The 24,665-nt window shown below is 37.8% G+C and overlaps 1 protein-coding gene across 7 annotated transcripts in view; it reads right to left on the bottom strand.

The window, feature by feature from the left end:
- Positions 1–24,665, bottom strand: part of SMC5 (structural maintenance of chromosomes 5) — a 117,790-nt gene that overhangs the window by 41,639 nt on the left and 51,486 nt on the right. For all 7 annotated transcript variants that reach the window (XM_061425518.1, XM_061425520.1, XM_061425521.1 and 4 more), the window contains 2 exons: positions 22,017–22,178; positions 21,138–21,209 (listed from right to left, as the gene is read on the bottom strand). In XM_061425518.1, coding sequence (XP_061281502.1) covers positions 21,138–21,209; positions 22,017–22,178 — 234 coding nt within the window. The remainder of the gene's footprint in view (positions 1–21,137; positions 21,210–22,016; positions 22,179–24,665) is intronic.

Below are 24,665 nucleotides of genomic sequence, written 5' to 3'. Positions count from 1 at the left end.
AGGACTCCCAGTCTATCACCAACTCCTGGAGCTTGCTCAAACTCATGTCCATTGAGTCGGTGATGCCATCCAACCATCTCATCCTCTGTCGTCCCCTTCTCCCCCTGCCCTCAATCTTTCCCAGCAACAGGGTCTTTTCCAATGAGTCAGTTCTTCAGATCAGGTGGCCAAAGTACTGGAGCTTCAGCACCAGTTTTTCCAATGAATATGCAGGATTGATTTCCTTTAGGATGGACTGTTTGGATCTCCTTGCAGTCCAAGGGACTCTCAAGAGTCTTCTCCAACACCACAGTTCAAAAGCATCAATTCTTCAGCACTCAGCTTTCTTTATAGTCCAACTCTCACATCCATACATGACCACTGGAAAAACAATAGCTTTGACTAGACGGACCTTTGTTGGCAAAGTAGTAGCTCTGCTTTTTAATAAGCTGTCTAGGTTGGTCATAGCTTTTCTACCAAGGAGCAAAAAAAAAAAAAAAAAAACAACTCACTCCCCACCAGAGTAAGATGCAGTTTTCCCCACAGCCAGTCCCTCCTATCAGGAAGCTTCCATAAGCCTCTTATCCTCATTCATCAGAGAACAGATAGAATGAAAACCACAATCACATAAAACTAACCAAATTCATCACATGGATTACAGCCTTGTCTAACTCAATGAAACTACGAGCCACGTGATGTAGGGCCAGCCAAGAAAGATCATCTGCATATCTGAGGTTGTTGGTTTTTCTCCCAACAATATTGATTCAAGCTTGTGATTCATCCAGCCTGGCATTTTTTATGACATACTCTGCATGTAATTTAAATAAGCAGGGTGACTATATAGCCTTGATGTACTCCTTTCCCAATCTGGAACCAGTCAGTTGTTCCATGTCTGTTTCTAACTACTGCTTCTTGACCCATATACAGGTTTCTCAGGAAACAGGTGCAGTGGTCTGGTACTCGCATGTCATTAAGAATTTTCCACAGTTTGGGGAGACAGATAAAGATGGCAGAGGAGTAAAACGGTGAGATCACCAGCCTCCCCACAAATACATCAAAATCTCATCAAGATACAGAACAATTCCTACAAAGAACCTCTAGGTGACAGCCATTACTATGGCTCAGAGGATAAAGCGTCTGCCTGCAATGCAGGAGACCCAGGTTTGATCCCTGGGCTGGGAAGATCCCCTAGAGAAGGAAATGGCAACCCACTCCAGTATTCTTGCCAGGAGATCCCATAGACAGAGGAGCCTGCCAGGCTACAGTCCACGGCGTTGCAAAGAGTCGGACACAACTGAGCGACTTCACACACACACAGGTGACAACAGAAGACCCCAGGCCTCCAGGAGGCAGGCTAAGCTCCCTGGAATCAGATAAGAGAGAGTACAGAGACACAAAAAGGGAAGAGACAGAGAACTTCTGGATCAGAGGGAGGGAGGGAACAGTGAAGGAAGAAGAGTTCCCAAGCACAGGAACTCACAGGTGAGCCCAAGGGGAGCTGCAGAATCTTGGAAAGCCAGGCAAAGCAGGGACCTAGAGGCAGAAAACAGAGAAAGCTGCTGCACTTCTCAGCTCTTAAACAGCTCATGGACTGTGGCCCTGACTAGACAGTGTGCTTGGGGAACCCAGAGAAGCCCACAGAAGCCCTGCAGGGAAGAGGGTGCTGAGAGAGGCGCAGCATACAAACCTCAGAAGTGCAGACAAGCCTTGCGGTGTAGAGGGTGAGGGGCGTGGTGTGAGAGAGGCACAGCGACACATACAAAGCTCTGAGGGCACACGGACCTTGTGGCACAGAGGATGGGCCCTGGGGGCTGAGAAAGGGGCACACAAACCCTTTCAGGGTACACGAACCTTGTGGCACAGAGGGTGAGCTCAGAGGGCTGGGGAAAGCCCACACAACTCTCCATGATGCAGAGGGCAGGGGTGGGCAGCCAAAAAATGATCCACACAAGTCCCTACCTAGAAAGCTTTGGCCTATGGGGCGGGACTGGGGATGGAAGCACTGGCAATGATTCCAGGAACAGGTAGGGGGCTGGTGGCAGTGAAAATATGCTGAGAGGGCCACTTCGAGGTAGCTGCAGAAATAGATGTGTCTAACACTGCCAAGCCAGAAGGGCTGCCCAAAGACATACTGAATCCACAGACATTGGAAACCTACTATTGGACGCTGAGCTGCCCTTCAGAGACAAGACCCAGTTTGATCAACCAGAACACAGGCACAAGCTCCCCAACCATGAAAATATTACAGGACACTAACCCAACCCCATCCATGGGGGCAGACTCCACAAGCAAGAACTATGATCTTGAGAACTTTTTCTTCTTTTTTAAATCATACTATTTATTCCCCCAACATATTTCTACCTTTACATTAGACTTGTGGTGCTAGGGAGTTTTTCTCTTTGTTTTTCTTGTTAAAAAAAAAAGAAATTAAAAAATCTTTTTCACCCTTGGGTGATTTTGTTTTTTTTATATATTTGTTTATATATATAATGTATATGTTTTTATATATATATATTAAAATATTTAAAAAGTATTTTACATATTTTTATATATTTGATTGCTTTCTTATAGTTCTTTACCAGCTGTAGCTATTTCTGAATATATATAAATCTTTTTCACATATGTCTATTTGTTTTTGTTTTTCTATTTTTCTCTCCCTTCTCCTTTTTCTTTTTCTTAGTCTTCACTCTTTTCACCATGTAAGTTAAACTGTTGTGCTCTCCTGGCTATATTCCTCAGCTGGCACTCTGCTCAGCCTCAGTTTTCCAGATTGAGCATTAGTTAGCTCTGCTTTTAAATGGTTGATACCTTAGAATACTTTGGTTATAACTGTGCATGAAAGTGTGTATATGTCCTATTATTTCTGCAATCTTGATTTTGTATTTACCATCCATCTGGGTTCATCTTTTATTTCATGCCATGTTTTACTTTTTGTCTTGGTATGTTTGCTTTAGCTCCCTTTAATCCCATAACAAGTGACTTATGGAGGCCCAATCCACTGACCAGGGATCACACCTGAACCAGTGAGGTGGGAGCATTGAGTCCAAGATCCCAGACTGCCAGAGAACTCCTAACCCCAGGGGGTATTAATTACTGAGAACTTTGACACCTGTACACAAAGCCTAGTATCATCCAGCTGTTGACAGCATCCACCCAGGATACTTTACCAAAATGACAAGCAAGAAAAAACCACATCATCAACAATCATCAACAGATAGGAGTCCCACAGGCACTCCAAAATATACCACCTCACACAGCCCTTCCCATCGGGGGCGGTGGGGGGTGGGTGGGTTGGGGGAACCTCCCCTCTTCCCACTAGAACACAGGCACAAGTCACCCCTAATAAGAAGTCAACACAAACCACTAAACCAACCTTTCCTCCAAGGACAAAAACCAAAACCAAAAAGGTATACAACCCTAAAGCCTGGAAAATGGAGACCTCAATCAGAGCAAGTTAGAAAAAAATAAAAAGACAGAGAAATGCAATACAAATGAAAGAACAAAGGAGAAACTCATAACACCAAATAAAGAGGAAATAAGCAATCTATCTGAAAAAGAATTCAGAATGATGGTAGTAAAGATGTTCCAAAGACTTGAAAACAGAATGGAGAAAAACGCAAGAAACAATTAATACAGTTGCCAAGGACACAGAAGAAATAAAGAATAAGCAAACTGAGATGAATAACACAGTTACTGAAATTAAAAATACTCTAGAAGGAACCAACAGCACAATAACTGAGGCAGAAGAATGGTTAAGTGAGCTGGAAGATAGAGTGGTGAAAATAACTGCTGAAGAGCACAATAAAGGAAAAGAATGAGAAGAACTGAGGATAGCCTCAGAGACCTCTGAGACAATATTAAACAAACCAACATTCGAGTTACAGGGGTTCCAGAGGAAGAAGGAAAAAAGAAAGGCACTGAGAACATTTTGAAGAAACTATAGTTGAAAACTTCCCCAACATGGAAAGGAAATAGTCCATCAAGTCCAAGAAGCACAGAGAATCCCTTACAGGATAAAACCAAGGAGAAACACATCGAGACTCACATTAATCAAGCTAACAGAGATTAAACAGAAAGAAAGAATATTAAAAGCAGCAAGGGAAAACCCATATGATTAACAGCAGATTTTTCAGCAAAAACTCTGCAGGCCAGAAGGGAATGGCAGGATATATTTAAAGCACTGAAATAAAAAAATTTACAACTAAGATTACTATACATGGCAAAGAACTCATTCAAAATTGATAGAGAAAATCAAATGCTTTATAGAAAAATAAAAGTTAAGAGAATTTAGCACCACCAAACCAGCCTTACAACAAATATTAAAGGGACTTACATAGCCAGTAAACACAAGAGAAAGGAAAGATTATAAAAACAAACCCAAAACAATTAAGAAAAAGCCAATAGGAACATATATATCAATCATTTCTTTAAATGCAAATGGATTAACTGAACCAACCAAAAGATACTAACTGAATGAATACAAAAATAAGACTCATTGCATGGTGCCTACAAGAGACCCAAGAGACCTAGAGACACATACAGACTGAAAGTAAAAGGATGGACAAAGATATTCCATGCAAATGCAACCCAAAAGAAAGAGAGAGGCAATCTTTATTGCAGAAAAAATAGATTTTACAATAAATAATGTAATAAGAGATCAAGAAGGGTACTACATAATGATCAAGGGGTCAATCCAAGAAGACACAGCAATTGTTAATATTTATGCACCCAACATAGGAACATCTCATATGTTAGTGTTTATACAAGGCAAACACTAACAGGCATAAAAGGGAAAATCACAGTAATACAATAATACTAGGGCATTTTAAAACTGCACTTGCACCAAGGGACAGATCATCAAAACAGAGAATCAATAAGGAAACACAAGCCTTAAAGGAAACATAAGACCAAATGGATCTAACTGTTATATTCAGGACTTTTCATCCAAATGCAAAAGAACACAACTTCTTCTTAAGTGCACATGAAACATTCTCCAGGAGAGACTACATCTTGGGCCACAAGTCAAGCCTCAGTAAATTTAAGAAAACTGAAATAGTATCAAGTATCTCCTCTGACCACAAAGCTATGAGACTACAGGAAAAAAAAAAAGAAAGCAAAAAACACAAACCCATGAAGATTAAGCAATACATTACTAGATAACAAAGAGGTTACTTAAATAAGAAGGGAAATAAAAAAATTCCTTGAAACAAATGACAATGAAAACACAACAACCCAAGACCTATGGGATTCAGCAAAAGCAGTTCTAAGAGGGAATTTTATATAGCAATACAATCCTACCTCAAGAAACAAGAAAAACATCAAATAGACAACCTAACTCCACATCTAAAGCAGCTGGAAAAATAAGAACAAAAATCCTCAGAGTCAGCAGAAGGAAATAAATTATAAAGATCAAAGCAGAAATAAATGAAAAAAGAAATGAAGGAAACAATAGCAAAGATTAATAAAACCAAGAAAGCTGGCTCTTTGAGAAGATAAGACTGACAAACCACTAGCCAGACAATCAAGAAAAAAAAAGGGAAGAAAAATCAACAAAATTAGAAATTAAAAAGGAAAGGTTACAAAATACACACGACCATAAGAGAATATTATGAGTAACTATATGCTAATAAAATGGACAACCTAGAGGAAATGGACAGATTCTTAGACAAGTTCAACCTCCCATGACTGAACCAGGAAGAAAGAGAAATTATGAACAAGACAATTACAAACACTGAAACTGTGATAAAAAATCTCCCAAAAAACAAAAGCCCAGGGTCAGATGGCATCACAGGGCAATTCTATCAAACATTTAGAGAAGAGCTAATGCCTACTTTTCTGAAACTCTTCCAAAAAACTGCAGAAGGAACACCTCTAAACTCATTCTACGAGGCCACCATCACCCTGATAGGAAAACCAGGCAAAGACAACACAAGAATAGAAAATTACAGGTCAATATCACTGATGAACATAGATGCAAAAATCCTCAACAAAATTCTAGCAAACAGAATTCAACAACATATTAAAAAACTCACACACCATTGACAGCTTACGGTGAACAATGTTGGATTCGAGATTTCTGAAGGAGAGAACTTTGCTTTGGGACCAAAGACACAGCTGCAGTTACTCAAGGCCTTCATGAGGCAGAAGTTTTATTAAAGTGGAAACGGACAGAGACAGCTTCTGACAAAGACACCAGAAGGGGCAGAGAGGGGCCACTCACTAGGTTTATCAAGATTTTATACACTTTTTCAACTGGTTATTACCCACAGAAAGGTCTTACCAGACCGACTCCCACAACCTACATCTTTCAGTTCAGTTCACTTCAGTTCAGTTCAGTCGCTCAGTCGTGTCCGACTCTTTGCAACCCCACGAATGGCAGCATGCCAGGCCTCCCTGTCCATCACAAACTCCTGGAGTTCACTCAGACTCAAGTCCATCGAGTCAGTGATGGATGCCATCCAGCCATCTCATCCTCTAGCATCCCCTTTTCCTCCTGCCCACAATCCCTCCCAGCATCAGAGTCTTTTCCAATGAGTCAGCTCTTCACATGAGGTGGCCAAAGTACTGGAGTTTCAGCTTCAGCATCATTCCCTCCAAAGAAATCCCAGGGCTGATCTCCTTCAGAATGGACTGGTTGGATCTCCTTGCAGTCCAAGGAACTCTCAAGAGTCTTCTCCAACACCACAGTTCAAAAGCATCAATTCTTCGGCGCTCAGCCTTCTTCACAGTCCAACTCTCACATCCATACTCGACTACAGGAAAAACCATAGCCTTGACTAGAGGAACCTTTGTTGGCAAAGTAATGTCTCCGCTTTTGAATATGCTATCTAGGTTGGTCATAACTTTCCTTCCAAGGAGTAAGCGTCTTTTAATTTCATGGCTGCAGTCACCATCTGTAGTGATTTTGGAGCCCAGAAAAATAAAGTCTGACACTGTTTCCACTGTTTCCCCATCTATTTCCCATGAAGTGATGGGATGCCATGATCTTCGTTTTCTGAATGTTGAGCTTTAAGCCAACTTTTTCACTTTCCACTTTCACTGTCATCAAGAGGCTCTTTAGTTCCTCTTCACTTTCTGCCATAAGGGTGGTGTCATCCGCATATCTGAGGTTATTGATATTTTTCCTGGCAATCTTGATTTCACCTTGTGCTTCTTCCAGTCCAGCATTTCTCATGATGTACTCTGCATAGAAGGTAAATAAGCAGGGTGACAATATACAGCCTTGACATACTCCTTTTCCTATTTGGAACCAGTCTGTTGTTCCATGTCCAGTTCTAACTGTTGCTTCCTGACCTGCATACAGATTTATCAAGAGGCAGATCAGGTGGTCTGGTATTCCCATCTCTTTCAGAATTTTCCACAGTTTATTGTGATCCACACAGTCAAAGGCTTTGGCACAGTCAATAAAGCAGAAATAGATGTTTTTTTGGAACTCTCTTGCTTTTTCCATGATCCAGCGGATGTTGGCAATTTGATCTCTGGTTCCTCTGCCTTTTCTAAATCCAGCTTGAATATCTGGAAGTTCATGGTTCACGTATTGCTGAAGCCTGGCTTGGAGAATCTTGAGCATTACTTAACTAGAGTGTGAGATGAGTGCAATTGGGTGGTAGTTTGAGCATTCTTTGGCATTGCCTTTCTTAGGGATTGGAATGAAAACTGACCTTTCCCAGTCCTGTGGCCACTGCTGAGTTTTCCAAATTTGCTGGCATACTGAGTGCAGCACTTTCACAGCTTCATCTTTCAGGATTTGGAATAGTTCAACTGGAATTCCATCACCTCCACTAGCTTTGTTCGTAGTGATGCTTCCTAAGGCCCACTGGACTTCACATTCCAGGATGTCTGGCTCTAGGTCAGTGATCACACCATTGTGCTTATCTGTGTCATGAAGATCTTTTTTGTACAGTTCTTCTGTGTATTCTTGCCACCTCTTCTTAATATCTTCTGCTTCTGTTAGGTTCATACCATTTCTGGCCTTTATTGTGCCCGTCTTTGCGTGAAATGTTCCCTTGGTATCTCTAATTTTCTTGAAGAGATCTCTAGTCTTTCCCAGTCTGTTGTTTTCCTCTATTTCTTTGCATTGATCACTGAGGAAGGCTTTCCTATCTCTTCCTTTGGAACTCTGAATTCAGATGCTTATATTTTTCCTTTTCTCCTTTGCTTTTCACTTCTCTTCTTTTCACAGCTATTTGTAAGGCCTCCCCAGACAGCCATTTTGCTTTTTTGCATTTCTTTTCCATGGGGATGGTCTGATCCCTGTCTCCTGTACAATGTCACGAACCTCATTCCATGGTTCATCAGGCACTCTATCTATCAGATCCAGGCCCTTAAATCTATTTCTCACTTCCACTGTATAATCATAAGGGATTTGATTAGGTCATACCTGAATGGTCTAGTGATTTTCCCTACTTTTTTCAATTTAAGTCTGAATTTGGCAATAAGGAGTTCATGATCTGAGCCACAGTCAGCTCCCGGTCTTGTTTTTGTTGACTGTATAGAGCTTCTCCATCTTTGGCTGCAAAGAATATAATCAATCTGATTTCGGTGCTGACCATCTGGTGATGTTCATGTGTAGAGTCTTCTCTTGTGTTGTTGAAAGAGGGCATTTGCTATGACCAGTGCATTTTCTTGGCAAAAGTCTATTAGTCTTTGCCCTGCTTCATTCCGTATTCCAAGGCCAAATTCGCCTGTTACTCTAGGTGTTTCTTGACTTCCTACTTTTGCATTCCAGTCCCCTATAATGAAAAGGACATCTTTCTTGGGTGTTAGTTCTAAAAGGTCTTGTAGGTCTTCATAGAACCGTTCAACTTCAGCTTCTTCAGCGTTACTGGTTGGGGCATAGACTTGGATTACTGTGATACTGAATGGTTTGCCTTGGAAACGAACAGAGATCATTCTGTCGTTTTTGAGATTGCATCCAAGTACTGCATTTCAGACTCTTTTGTTGACCATGATGGCCACTCCATTTCTTCTGAGGGATTCCTGCCCGCAGTAGTAGATATAATGGTCATCTGAGTTAAATTCACCCATTCCAGTCCATTTGAGTTCGCTGATTCCTAGAATGTCGACATTCACTCGGGCCATCTCTTGTTTGACCACTTCCAATTTGCCTTGATTCATGGACCTGACAGTCCAGGTTCCTATGCAATATTGCTCTTTACAGCATTGGACCTTGCTTCTATCACCAGTCACATCCACAGCTGGGTATTCTTTTTGCTTTGGCTCCATCCCTTCATTCTTTCTGGAGTTATTTCTCCACTGATCTCCAATAACAGGATTAGCCAGAAGGGTCTTAAGGAGAAAATGTCCTTCAGCAAGATACATTGTTGTTATATAATCATTAGTACAGAGTTTAAGGAAAAACATACACTTGAGCAACATGAGTTGCTTTGCTGACCATTAGCTCTGGGCTTAAAGAAAGTTAAGTCTTAGAAGAAATAGATTGTTGCCAAACAACTCAGAGCTTAAGAAAAAAATGTCTTAGATGACTAAGACAAAGGAATGTAGGGGAAAAAAGTCTGTCCCTTTCTCCTCCTCCAGGGTCCAGGACCCCTTTCTCATTGAGGGCCCCAGCCTCCTTATCAACCTACCTAAGAATTAACTCCCTCACCATGACCAAGTCAGGTTTATTCCAGGGATGCAAGGATTCTTTAATATATGCAAATCAATCAAAGTGAAACACCATATTAACAAATTGAAAGATAAAAAACATACGATCATCTTAATACAAAAAAACAAAAGCCTTTGACAAAACTCAGCACCCCTTTATGATAGAAACACTTCAAAAAATGGGCATAGAAGGAACCTACCACAACATAGTAAAGGCCGTATATGATAAGCTCACAGCAAACATCATTCTCAATGGTGAAAAACTGAAACCATTCCCTCTAATATGAGGAACAAGACAAGGGTGTCTACTCTCACCACAATTATTCAACACAGTTCTGGAAGTCATAGCTATGGCAAGTAGAGAAGAAAAAGAAATAAAAGGAATCCAGATAGGAAAAGAAGAAGTAAAGCCCTCACTGTCTGCAGATGACATGATACTATACGCAGAAAACCCCAAAGAAACTATCAGAAAATTACTATAGCTAATGAGTGAATTTAGCATAGAAGCAAGATATAAAGTCAATACACAGAAATCACTTGCAGTCCTATGTACTAACAATGAAAAATCAGAAAGAGAAGTTAAGGAAACAATCTCACTCACCACCACAACAAAAAGAATAAAATATCTAGGAATAAACCTACCTAAGGAACAAACCTACCTAAGGAGACAAAAGAACTGTATGTGGAAAATTATAAGACACTGATGAAAGAAATCAAAGATGACATAAACAGATGGAGAGATATTCCATGTTCCTGGGTAGGAAGAATCAATATTGAGAAAATGAGTATACTACCAAATGCAATCTACAGATTCAATGTGATCCCTATTGAATAACCAATGGCATTTTTCACAGAACTAGAACAAAAAATTTCACAATTCATATGGAAACACAAAGACCCCTGAATAGCCAAAGCAGTCTTGAGAAAGAAGAATGGAGCTGGAGGAATTAACCTTCCTGATTTCAGACTACAAAATACTACAAAAGCTACAGTCATCAAAACAGTATGGTACTGGCACAAAAAACAGACCAATGGAACAAGACAGAGAGCCCAGAGATAAACCCATGCACCTGGATGTCTTATTTTTGACAAAGGAGGCAAGAATACACAATAGAGCAAAGATAGCCTCTTCAATACGTGGTGCTGGGAAAGCTGAACAGCTACATGTAAAAAAGGAAATTAAACACTTCCTAAAGCCATACACAAAATAAGCTCAAAAGGGTTAAAGACCTAAATGTAAGACACGAGACTATAAACCTCTTGGAGAAAAACACAGGCAAAACACTGGATGACATAAATCAAAGCAATATCCTCTATGACCCACCTCCTAGAGTAAAGGAAATATAACCAAAAATGAACCAGTGGGACCTAATTAAACTTAAAAGCTTTTACACACCAAAGGAAACTACAAACAAGCTGAAAAGTCAACCCTCAGAATAGGAGAAAATAATCGCAAAGGAAACAACTAACAAAGAATTAATTTCCAAAATTTGCAAGCAGCTCAAGATCAGAAAAATAAACAACCCGATCAAAAAGTAAGGAAAAAGACCTAAACAGACATTTCTCCAAAGAAGACATACAGATGGCTTACAAAAACATGAAAATATGCTCAACACCACTCATTATTAGAGAAATGCTAATCAAAACTACAATGAGATACCAACTCACACCAGTCAGAATGGCCATCATCAAACAGTCTACAAACATTAAATGCTGCAGAGGGTGTGAAGAAAAGGGACCCCTCCTGCATTGCTGGTTGGAATGTAAACTGTCACAGCCACAATGGAAGATGGTACAAAGATTCCTAAAAAAGCTAGAAATAAAAACCACCATATGACCCAGTAATCCCACTCTTAGGCATATACCCTGAGGAAACCAAAATTGAAAGACACATGTACATTGTTCTTTGTACACTGTACCCCCATGTTCACTGTAGCACTATTTACAACAGCTAGAACATGGAAGCAACCTAGATGTCAATCGAAAGATCAATGGATAAAGTAGCTGTGGTACATATTTGATGGATTATTACTCAGCCAGAAGAATGAACACATTTGAGTCAGTTCTAAAGAGGTGGACAAACCTAGAGCCTATCATACAGAGTGAAGTAAGTCAGAAATATGGAAATCTAGAAAGATAGTACTGATGATAGGGCAGCAAAGGAGAAACAGACGTACAAAACAGACTATGGACATGGAGGGAGAGGAGGAGGGAGAAGGTGAGATGTATGGAGAGAATAACATGGAAACTTACAATACCATATGTAAAATAAACAGCCAATGGGAATTTGCTGTATGACTCAGGGAACTCAAACAGGGGCTCTGTAACAATCTCGAGGGGTGGGATGGGGAGGGAGATGGGAAGAAGGTTTAAGAGGGAGGGGACATATGTATACCTATGATTGATTCTTGTTGATGTTTGACAGAAAACAACAAAATTCTGTAAAGCAATTATCCTTCGATTAAAAAAATAAATTTTTAAAAAAACTTTTCAGTTTGCTGTGGTCTACACAGTCAAAGGCTTTAGCATAGTCAATGAATCAATGTCAATTACAACAACAAAAAATTGTTAATAATAATTTTGGAAAACAGTTTGGCAAATTCTTCAAAAGTTACATGTATACCTATGATAGCTTACTTATAGGAAATTATCCAAAAGAAACGAAAGCACATCTTGTATTACATAAGAACTTCACAACAGTTTTAGTACTAGCATCAAACCAGAAACAAACTAAACATCTGTGAACAGATAAATGAATAAACAAATTGTGATCTCAAGAAAAGTGGAAAATAAAACCTGAACAAAAATAATAATATATCAAAATCTGTGAATATTGATATCAGGTACAGCAGTGATGAGAAGAAAACATAGCATTAAATGCATATACACAAGAAACGGAGAAAATTCTCAAATCAATAATCTGAGCATCAACCTCAGGAACCTAGAAAAAGAGCAAAACAAACCAACATCAAGCAGAAGAAAGGACGTGATAAAAATATGAACAAACTTCAATGAAATCAGAAAAATAACAGAGAAAAATCAGTGAAACAAAGGGCTAGTTCATTGCAAAAAACAATAAAATTAACATACCTCTACCAAGACTGACCCCATCCTCACATTCCACCAAAAGAAAAAAAAAGTAAGACACAAATTACCAATATCAGGAATCAAACAGGGATATCAATTATCACTACAGAATCCACCAAAATCAAAAGAATAGTAAGAAAATTTATGAATAGGTAAATTAAACAACTTAGATAAAATGGACCAATTTCGGCGGGGGGCGGGAGAGGGAATCACTAGCACAAGTAAACCAATTGAAAGATTATCTGAACTGCCCTATAACTTTACTAAATTCATAATTTTAAAACTCTAAAAGCAAATCACCAGACCCAGATAAGTGTTATTTGAGAATTATTAAGAATATTTAAAGAAGAATTAACTCAAATTCTACAGTATCTTCCAAAACTGGGGAAGAGGAGAGAACACTTCTGAATTCATTTTAAAAAACTAGTTATTATCCTGGTATCAAAAGCAGACAAGCATGAAGAGAAAACCAGAGTATGTGCCTCATGAATATAGATACAAAAATTCTTTAAATGTTAGCTAACAGAATTTAACAGTGTGTAACAGGAATTACAAATTTATACACCATAACCAAGCAGGGTTTACTTCAGAAATGTAAGGTTGATTTGATATTCAACAATCAATGAAATTCATTTTTAATGATGAATTTCATCAAGCTAAAATTGAACATGTGCATGACCACATCAATAGATATGCAGAAAAAGCATCTGGCAAAATCCAACACTCACTTATGATATTCTCAGAAACATAGAAATAGAGAATTTCCTGATCTATAAAAAATCTACAGCTAGTGTTATACTCCACAGTGAAAAAATGAATGCTTTCCTCCTAAGACCAGGAATAAGGCAAGGATGTCCACTCTTACCATCTTTCGTCAATACAGTGCTGGAATTTCTAGCCAGTGCAGTAAGGCAAGAAAGGAAATAAAAAGCATAAAAATCAGAAAGGAAGAAATAAAGTTGTTTCCATTTGTAGATGACAAGCTTGCCTCTGAAAAAAATTCCAAGTAAATTATTTCAAAAAAAAGAGAAAAAAGAAAAATCAAGGGAAAAACTTTGGTGTAATCTAACAAAACACAGAGAACTTATATGCTGAAAACTATGTAATGCTGATGGGAAAAAAATCAAAGATCTAAATAAATGGCGACACTCTGTGTTCATAGATTAGAAGATTCAACATGGTATTTTCTATCCTCCCCCAAACTGATATATATGTTTAATGCAAGTCCTATTAAAATCCTAGCAATGTTTTTCTGTAGACACAGAAAAGATTTGGATGTCAACAAGATGACAAAGGAACTCTGAAAATGCTTTCCTCCAGAAACTTAATGAAAATGTTAGCAAAAAGTCAAAAAATTAACTCTTTCAGAACTCTGGAATTACTCTGCATGTAAGTTAAATAAGCAGGGTGACAATATAAAGCCTTGACACACTCTCCCAATTTGGAACCAGTCCATTGTCCATATCCGGTTCGAACTGTTGCTTCTTGACCTGCACACGGATTTCTCAGGAGGTAGGTAAGGTGGTCTGGTTTCCCATCTCTTCAAGAATTTTCCAGTTTGTTGTGATCTACACAGTCAAAGGCTTTAGCATAGTCAGTGAAGCAGAAGTAGATGTTTTTCTGGAATTCTCCTGCTTTTTCGATAATCCAATGGATGTTGGCAATTTGATCTCTGGTTCCTGTGCCTTTTCTAAATCCAGTGTGAACATCTGGAAGTTCTCGGTTCCTGTAATGTTGAAGGCTAGCTTGGAGAATTTACAGTGTTACTTTGCTGGCATGTGAAATGAGTGCAATTGTGTGGTAGTTTGAACATTCTTTGGCATCACCTTTCTTTGGGATTGGAATGAAAACTGACCTTTTCCAGTCCTGTGGCCACTGCTGAGTTTTCCAAATTTGCTGGCATATTAAACGCAGCACTTTCACAGCATCATCTTTTAGGATTTGATATAGTTCAGCGGGAATTCCATCCCCTCCACTAGCTTTGTTCGTAGTAATGACTGTTCCATTTGCAGTTCCAACTGTTGCTTCTTGACCTACACACAGGTTTCTCAGGAGGCAGGTAAGGTGGTCCATTACTCCCATCTCTTTAAGAATTTCCAGTTTATTATGATCCATACAGTGAAAAGATAACTTGTCAGGGACTCTATACAGCTTCAGGATAGAGACTGATTGCCCAAAGAAACAACCACATGATTAAAAGTTGGATTACAATTTTCAGTCCAACTCCATGCCCTCCAGGAGGTGAAAGAGGCTGGAGATTGACTTCAATCACCAATAGCCAATAATTTAATCAATCATACCCAGTTAATGAAACTTCAATAAAATCTCTTGAACAACATGGCTATTGAGCTTCTGGGTTAGTGAGCGTGTCCATATGCTGGGAAGGTGATGCACCCAGAAGGGGAATAGAAACTTTGCACCACTCTACCTTGTCCTATGCATCTCTTTCATTTGGCTGTTCCTGAGTTGTATCCTATAAACCCATAATTGTTAAGTATAACAATTCCTCAATTAATAACTCAATTTCCTGAGTTCTGTGAGTCGTTCTAGCACATACTGAACCTGAAGGCAGGGGTAGTTGTGGGAACCTCTGAATTTGTACCCAAGTCAGAGAGAAGAGTAGGAAAACTGAGGTCTGGGGACTTGAGACTGGCATGAAGCCAGGGCTGTCTTGTGGGACTAAGCCATGAATTTGTAGAATCTACTTAAATTCTAAATAGTATCAGAACTGAATTGAATTGTATAGAACAGAGTTGGTGTCAAAGAATCAACAACTGCCACAAAAATGAAACTTCATAAAGAAATAATTACAAAACTATTTTGACAGGCTTATAATGCTTAAAAATGTAACTGGTATGACAATAACAGCACAAAGGAAGGAGAAGGGAATAGAGCTACATAGGAGCAAAGTTTTCTACACTACTCAAGTACATATTTATATGAACTAGACTATTATAAATTAAGATGTTATTTCTATTTCTAAAGGCAGCCACTAAGAAAATAGTTGAAAAAAATACAGAAAAAAAAAAGAGATGGGGATTAAAATGATACATTAAAAAACAACACAAAAGAAGGCAATATTGGAGAAAGAGAGGAGCAACAAAGTCCTAAGACATATGAAAACAAATCACAAAATAACTTAACAGTAATTACATCAAATGCAAATGGTTTAAACACTCCAATTAAAAGGCAGATATAGGCAGAATGGATTAAAAAACTGTCATGACCAACTAAATATGGTTTTTAAGAAACACACTTTAGATGTGAGGATAGAAACAGGTATAAAGTAAAAAGATGGAACTCTTCTACACAGTCAAATAGAATTCTTTATTTTTCCTCTCCTGGTGGTGGTTTAGTCACTAAGTCAAGTCTGACTCTTTGCAACCCCATGGACTATGTAGCCTGCCAGGCAAGAATACTGGAGTGGGTTGCCATTTCCTTCTCCATTTCCCTCTCCTAGCAAATTTCATTTCAGTAAAAGGCACCACTATCAACTGTAAGGTCAAAAGGTTAGATCTGATCCTTGATTCTTTCACAACGTATTCTTGTATCTACTTCCTGAGCAAATACTGTTGGTTCAATTTTCTAAATTATCAACTGCTACCACCTTAGATGAAGCCACTATTCTCTCTTGCCTAGATTACTGCAATGGCCTCCTAAATGGTTTTAAACTCCCACGTGTGGAGCAAAAATGGACTATAGCCCGTCTTCCATAAGGCAGTCCAAAGTATTTTAACATGTATGATATACTGTTTCTCCATGGCTTAAAAACTTTCAAACCAAAGCTTTCTTATAGTTTCTCACTGTAAGAAAGATTGTATAGTTCATTTACAATCAAGTTCAATTTGCTTTTTCTTCAAGGGTTTACCTAATATGGTCTGTCTACCTCTCATATCTGCTACTTCTCAGGAACAATACATTTGTCTCCTGGCATCCTTGGGGGATTTGTTCTAGCACCTCACCATCCCTCCCCACCTGTTACAGCTACCAATATCCATAGATGCTTAAGTCCCTTATATAAAATGACATAGTATTTGCATATAACCTACACACATCATTATTATGGGGTGTAAAAGTACATCATTATTGTAATTTACATGTTGTACACAAGACACACCTTGGTTTTACTTTATGCTTTTACTAAATGATCTATTCCCTATCCCAAAGCAAACATGGATAAAATTAAATGTTAAAAAATATATATATCATCTGTAGTACAAACTAAATTCTATGAATAGTTTCTGGTATACAACAAATTCAAGTTTTGCTTTTTGGAATTTTCTGGAATATTTTCTTCCAAATATTTTTGCTCCATCTTTGGTTGAATCCACAAATACAGAATCCACAGAAGTGGCAGGTCAAGTATATTAGACCCAGGAAGACACTGAGACAGACTGCCAAAGTCCTATGGAAAAACAATTTGTAATTTAGAATTCAACATCCAGCCATTTTAATATTCCATAATGACTGCAAAAAAGATATTTCCTAACATACAAGGACTCAGAAAGTTTATCAGCCAAAGAAGCTCTCTAAAACACCTCCAGAAGAGAGACAGTATGAAAAAAACAACCTAAATTTCTATCTCTTCAAACGAAGGAATCACAAAAAATGTGATGTAAGCAGTAACATGATCAAATAAGCCAATAAAATATATTAAAACATTAATATATAGTAAATACTAGTGAGTATTAATAAATATTAACATATCAAATATATTAATATATTAAAATATCTAAAATACAGACAATAGGAAATAATACCTTAAATAACAGACAAATAAAATTTCTAATGACACTGGTATGGAGTGGAGGAAGAAGAAATAAAAGTTTGCTAAGATTCTGATCTTTCTCAAATAGAAGAATAAAAATACTAATTAACTTTTTCTACTAAGAAAAATATGTTATTTAAACTTTTTAAGGGTAAGTAGAAAGCAGTGGTAAATGTGAACTGGTTAAACTCCTTTACTGTATGAGAAAGTGTCTCATACCAAATTTAAAAAATTACAAAGCAAAACCCAGTATATGTTAGTTATAGCAGATAAAATGAACAAACAATAAAGCCTTAATATCTAGAAAGCAAAAATACAATTACAAGAAAAACAGAAAAGTCTACATTCAAAGAAAAAGGAATTGGCACTTTAAAGTGGATAAATCAGGCTAGTAAAAAAAAAAAAAAAGAGTAGAACGTTTGCATAATATAATTACAGTAGAAGTCCAAAAGAGGTTTCCAAAAATTTTTATATAAAGTCATAAAGATCACATCTATTAACTATAAAGCAATATAACTGGGACTAAACTTTTTTTATAAAGATTAAAAATTCCATATCCAAGTAAACTGAAATAGTAAGAACTCCTATATAAACTTAAATGAAAACATGTGAATGAGAATTATAAAATCTTGAACCAAAACAATACAAGCACATACCACACATGTTAAGATGTAACCAAATGATAATCAGAAAAAATTTATATGCTATAATGTATTAAAAAATTAAGAAAACCTAAAAATTCAAGAACTTACAGAAGTGATAAACTGGTAATTATAACACATGAAAAAAAAAAAGAAAACACTGGTTCTAGGAGAACTACTTAAATGTTGGCTTAACACTGAAATAAACCAGTTAAGGATGGAACAAAATAAGATTTTAGGTCAATCTTAGACGGTACAAAAATGGTAAAGACAAGATTTTCTATTTGAATCCACCAATGTATTAAAATACTAAGTGAGATTTATGTCAGAATGCAAGCTGTTCAGTTGCTCAGTCGGGTCCAACTATGTGCGACACCATAGACTGCAGCACACCAGGATTCCCTGTCCTTCACCATCTCCCTGAGCTTGCTCAAACTCATGTCCATTAGTCAGTAATAACATCCAACCATCTCGTCCTCTGCTGAACCCTTCTGCTTTTGCCTTCAATCTTTCCCAGCTCTTTTCCAATGAGTTGGCTCTTCCCATCAGGTAGCCAAGGTACTGGAGTTTCAGCATCAGTTCTTCCGATGAACATTCAGGACTGATTTCCTTTGGGACTGACTGGTTTGATCTCCTTGATGTCCCAGGTATGCTCAAGAGTCTTCTCCAACACCACAGTTAGAAAGCATCAATTCTTCGACAATTAGCCTTGTTTATGGTCCAAATCTCACATCCATACATGACTACTGGAAAAACCATAGCTTTGACTAGATGGACCTTTATTGGCAAAGTAATGTCTCTGCTTTTTAATATGTTGTCTAGGTTGGTCATAGCTTTTCTTCCAAGGAGCAAGTGCCTTTTAATCTCAAGGCTGCAGTCAATATCTGCAGTGATTTTGGAGCCCCAAATAATAAAGTCTCACTGTTTCCATTGTTTCCCCATCTATTTGCCACGAAGTGATGGGACTGGATGCCATGATCTTAGCTTTTTGAATGCTGAGTTTTAAGCCAGCTTTTTCACTCTCCTCTTTCACTTTCATCAAGAGGCTTTTTATTTCTTCGCTTTCTGCCATAAGGGTGGTGTAACCTGCATTATCTGAGGTTACTGATATTTCTCCCAGCAATCTTGACTCCTGTGCTTCATCCAGTCAGGCGTTTTCCATGATGTACTCTGCATATAAGTTAAATAAGCAGGGTGACAATATACAGCCTTGACCTACTTCTTTCCCAATTTGGAACCAGTCCATTGTTCCTTGTCCAGTTCTAAGTGTTGCTTCTTGACCTGCATACAGATTTCTCAGGAGGCAGTAAGGTGACCTGGTATTCCCATCTCTTTCAGAATTTTCCAGTTTGTTGTGATCCACACAGTCAAAGGCCTTAGGCACAGTCAATGAAGCAGAAGTAGATCTTTTTCAGGAATTCTCTTGCTTTGCTATGATCCAAAGAATATTGACAATTTGATCTCTGGTTCCTCTGCCTTTTTAAAATCCAGCTAAATGTTAGACAACCTATCAACCTAGCAGTTCCTGTTTGGGGTTTTAAAGATGAATCTTTACGCCTTTTCCCTTCTAAACTCTAAATCAATAATACAAATGGAGCTAAAAGGGCTTGGTCCCAGAAGGACAAAAGGAATAAAGGAACAACTGAAGAATTCAATAAATATTCAGAAAAGTAAAAGTAGTAGAACAATTAATTTAGCACCCTATTATAGGGACCACAGTATAAGGAGTGAATGAAAGAGAAAAAAACAAGAATTGACTCTTGCTAAAAAAAAAAAAAAAAATCCTAGAAGAGTCTTACAACTAGGAAATGTCAAGTATAAAGACCTCATATATTAAGTAATATTTTTGTGTAAATTTTTATTTTATACTGTGGAAAATAAAGTGCAGCACTCAGAGCCACTTCTGAGTTCTCTAAGTCATTTAATTTTGTTGAGCCACTATTTTTCCACCAGGTATTTGGATACAATAGTGATTGCCCTGTGCATGCTTTAGAGAGATTTAGAGAAAGGAAATGATTGCTGAGCCTTCCAAAATGTAAAAAAAAAAAAAAACGGAGACATCACATAGAAGAGAATGATTCCTACCTACCCCACCTGGCTTCCCAGGTGGCACAGTGGTAAAGAATCTGCTTCCCAGTACAGGAGACAGAGGAGACGTGGGTTCAATCCCTGGGTCAGGAAGATCCCCTGGAGAAGGAAATGGCAACCCATCCAGTCTTCTTGCCTGGAAAATTCCATGGACAGAGGAGCCCGGCAGACTATAGTCCATGGCGTTGCAAAGAGTCGGACACAACTAAGCAACTGCACGTGCATACCACCCTACCTTTCTACTACAATGCATCCACACCCCCCTATGCACACACCTTGAGCACTACTGCTATCAAGCAAGCTTCTGTCAAGAAAACGTAAGGTTTATCCTCTGGAGAAGTTAAATGAGAGAGGATTGGAATTTGAAGATAAAGATATAGGAAAAGGCTTAGGGTGAAAACGGACAGATTTAACATAAAGCTTTAAACACCAGAAATGCTTCAAGATGTGCATCTCTCTCTAAGAAAGGTAATTCAAGCTTTAGTTTCTGAATGGTCCTGGAGAACAGAACCCAAAAAATATCTGGGGATCTCTCTGAGCCACCAGATCTACAGCATCTAAAAAGCCTACTTTCTTGCACAATTATCCTAAAATAATTTTGCTATCAAGCTCCATCCATGCACAATGAATTTATAATCAGCTCTAAAATATCCAACTCTTTAATATAAAGAAACAACAGAATCAATGCTTTGCAATTTAATTGCTGCTATGAAGACAACTAAATCCCATTTTACTATCACCCTATTAAATGCATATCTATGAGTACTCTTGAGCCATTCCCCCCAATTATCCTCTGTGCAACTGCTATACTTCCACATTTTAGTTCTCCTCACAGATTAAGACAAGAAAGAGAGAACAAGGAGGATCTCAGGAAATTCAAAAACAAGAAACTCTCTCATAACCCACACCTGAACACAAAAGTTAGGGTAAATTAACATAAAAATTTCAAATTCAATGCAAGATCTTACTTGTTTATCTTTTCTTTCTATAACATCTTGCTTATGTTTGCATTTTTGAGATGTCTCCTTAATAGCTAATGCCTGCAAGATTGAATCAGAAGAAGGGAAGTTAGTTAAAAAAAAAAAAGGAAGGCAATTATGTGACCCTGTTCATCCAAACATAAAATTGCTCTGTAAGTTTACCCACAATGCTCCTCTATGATTTCTTTCAAAGTAAATTCACTATCACCCAAAACATAAACAATTACTTGAAAATTTATGAAAGGTTATTCCTACAGATATTAAAAGTAGTTGCAGCTGTATGAATACATGTTTCTACATTTCTTCACATTTCCTCATGTTATTTTATCCTAAAAGCAATCATACATAATAGCAGGGTCCATTGTCTAAAACAGTCTCAAAACAATTACGTGACTCCAAAATCTTCCCTAAAGGTTAAAAGCTATGATTGCAAAATTTTTTAGTTATGTTTACAAGGTATAGAGAATATTCCATATGCCATTATATTATTTATTTTAAAAAACATGAGGTTTTTTACATTACATTCCTACAAAAGGGGATGTAATTATATAACACGTCTAAGAAATTCATAAAAGGAGATCAATGTTTCTGGGAATATTGCTCTGAATCCTCCTGTAATTAGAACAATTACATTTCATTTTTTCTCTTTTTATATCTTGGAATTTCTATAGAGTAGCAAGTTTCTATAAAGCAGCAAGTGATGATTAGGATCTTGAAAGATCTGTGGTAGTACAATTCCTAATAAAAGAACTTAAAAGAACTAGAGTTACAAGTAAATCCACAAAACAAATGTAAAAACCTACAAAATATTTTTTGTATTTGCTAAAATAAATGACAAGAAATAAAAAATTGAGCCAGAAATATAACCTTCTCTCTGATTCGAGCCTCCAAACTGTGACGCTGCCTTTCCATTTCTTCAATGCGTTCTGTTATAGGAATCTGACTTTCTTTAAGTTTTCTGACCTCTTCCTTTGCTTGGTCCCGAGCTAGTTTTACTTCTTCATATTCCTGACGAACATTTTCATATTCCTTACAATGAGTTCAAGAAAGAAAAGTTAATATACTCTTCGCTTAAAGTAACACATATACTAAAATCAAGCTATAGGCAGAAACCAAATCTATGAAAAAGACAATTCTGAATCCCTTTAGGAGGTCTATTAATAAAAAAAATTTGCCCTCTGAAACAACTTCAGAAATAGTAAATATCAAATAATGGTGAACTCAGTGATACTACACACTTTTATCATTAGGCCAGATTCTATCTTCCATCCCTTCCTGTTTCTGAGACAGAAGACTCAGAAGGGAGTCTCCCTTCTAAAGGGAGGATCTCCTCTAATCTCTCAATAATGAAGGGATTAAAAAACATGTAAAGAACCAAAAGAAACTCACTCATGAAAAAATTTTTAAAAACAAAAAAGAAAATGGTTCAACAGAAAAACAAAATGAATCATCCAGGTGGAAATGATGCTTGTCACATCAAAGGAATAAATAAATATTTGCTAAAAAAAAAAAAAAAAATAAGTAAAGTGCTAAGAAAGCATATAGTAAGAATGAGTGGGATGAACAAAGCTTAAAAAAAAAGAATATAAATAAACATTACAAAAAACTGAGAAAACAAGAGCAGTAGGAGGCAAAGGAAAAAAGGAAAGATATACCCATCTCAATGTGGAGTTCCAAAGAATAGCAACAAGAGGTAAGCAAACTTTCTTAAGTGAACAATGCAAAGAAATAGAGGAAAACAACAAAATGGGAAAAACCAGAGATTTCGTCAAGAATATTAGAAATACCAAGTGAACATTTCATGCAAAGATGGCACAATAAAAGGGCAGAAAAAATATGGACCTAACAGAAGTAGAAATATTAAGAAGAGGTAAGTGAAGTGAAGTGAAGCTGCTCAGTCGTGTCCGACTCTTTGTGACCCCATGGACTGTAGCCTACCATGCTCCTCTCTCCATAGGATTCTCCAGGCAAGAGTACTGGAGTGGGTTGCCATTTCCTTCTCCAGGGGATCTTCCCGACCCAGGGAACAAACTTGGCTCTCCCGCATTCCAGACAGACGGTTTAACCTCTGAGCCACCAGGGAATCTCTAAGAAGAGGTAGCAAGAATACAAAAAACTATACAAAAAAGGTCTTAATGACCCAGACAACCAAGACAGTGTGATCACTCACCTAGGGTCAGAAATCTTGGAACATGAAGTCAAATGGGCCTTAGGAAGCATTACTAGGAACAAAGTTAGTGGAGGTGATGCAATTTCACTGAGCTATTTAAATCCTAAAAGATGATGCTGTTAAAGAGCTGCATTCAATATGTCAGCAAATTTGGAAAACTCAGCAGTGGCCACAGGACTGGAAAAGGTCAGTTTTCATTCCAATCCCTAAGAAGGACAAGCCAAAGAATGTTCAAACTACCACACAATTGCACTCATTTCACATGCTAGCAAGGTAATGATCAAAATCCTTCAAGCTAGGCTTCAACAATATGTGAACTGAGAACTTTCAGATGTACAAGCTGGAGTTAGAAAAGGCAAAAGAACCAACACCAAATCGTCAACATGTGCTGGATCACAGAAAAAGCAAGGAATTTCAGAAAGACATCTATTTCTGCTTCATTGACCATGCTAAAGTCTTTGACTGTATGGATCACAACAAACTGGAAAATTCTAAGAGAGAAGAGAATACCAGACCACCTTACTTGTATCCTGAGAAATCTGTATGCAGGTCAAAAAGCAACAGTTAGAAACAGACATGGACAATGGACTAGTTCCAAATTGGGAGTACATCAAAGCTGTATATTGTCACCCTGCTTATTTAACTTATATGCAGAGTACATCATGTGAAATGTCAGGCTGGATGAAGCACAAGCTGGAATCAAGACTGCCAGGAGAAATATCAATAACCTCAGATATGTAGGTGACACCACCCTTACGGCAGAGAGAGAAGAGGAACTAAAAAGTCCCTTGATGAAGGTGAAAGAGGAAAGTGATAAAGCTGTCTTTAAACTCACTGTTCAGAAAACTAAGATCATGGCATCTGGTCTTCATGGCAAATAGATGGGGAAAAAATGGAAACAATGACAGAAGCCATGAAATTAAAAGATGCTTGCTCCTTTGAAGAAAAGCTATAACAAACCTAGAAAGAGTATTAAAAAGCAGACACACCACTTTACCAACAAAGGTTCATAACGTCATAGCTATGATTTTTCCACTAGGCATCTGGATGTAAGAGTTGGACTTAATGCTGAAGTGTCAATACTTTGTCCACCTGAGGCAGAGTCAACTCACCGGATAAGACCTGGATGCTATGAAAGATCAAAGACACTAGAAGGGGACAACAGAGGATGAGATGGTTGAATGGCATTACCGATTCAATGGAGATGAGTTTGAGCAAACTCTGGGAGACAGTGATAGACAGGGAAGCCTGGCATGCTGCAGTCCACAGGATCACAAAGAGTCGAACATAGCTAAGCGACTGAACAACAATAAACATTATAGGAAATCAAAGAAGGAAATATTGAA

The sequence above is a fragment of the Bos javanicus genome, chromosome 8, assembly GCF_032452875.1.
Source record: "Bos javanicus breed banteng chromosome 8, ARS-OSU_banteng_1.0, whole genome shotgun sequence".
NCBI classification, from domain to species: Eukaryota; Metazoa; Chordata; class Mammalia; order Artiodactyla; family Bovidae; genus Bos; species Bos javanicus.
This window is presented reverse-complemented; position numbering and strand designations above follow the sequence as displayed.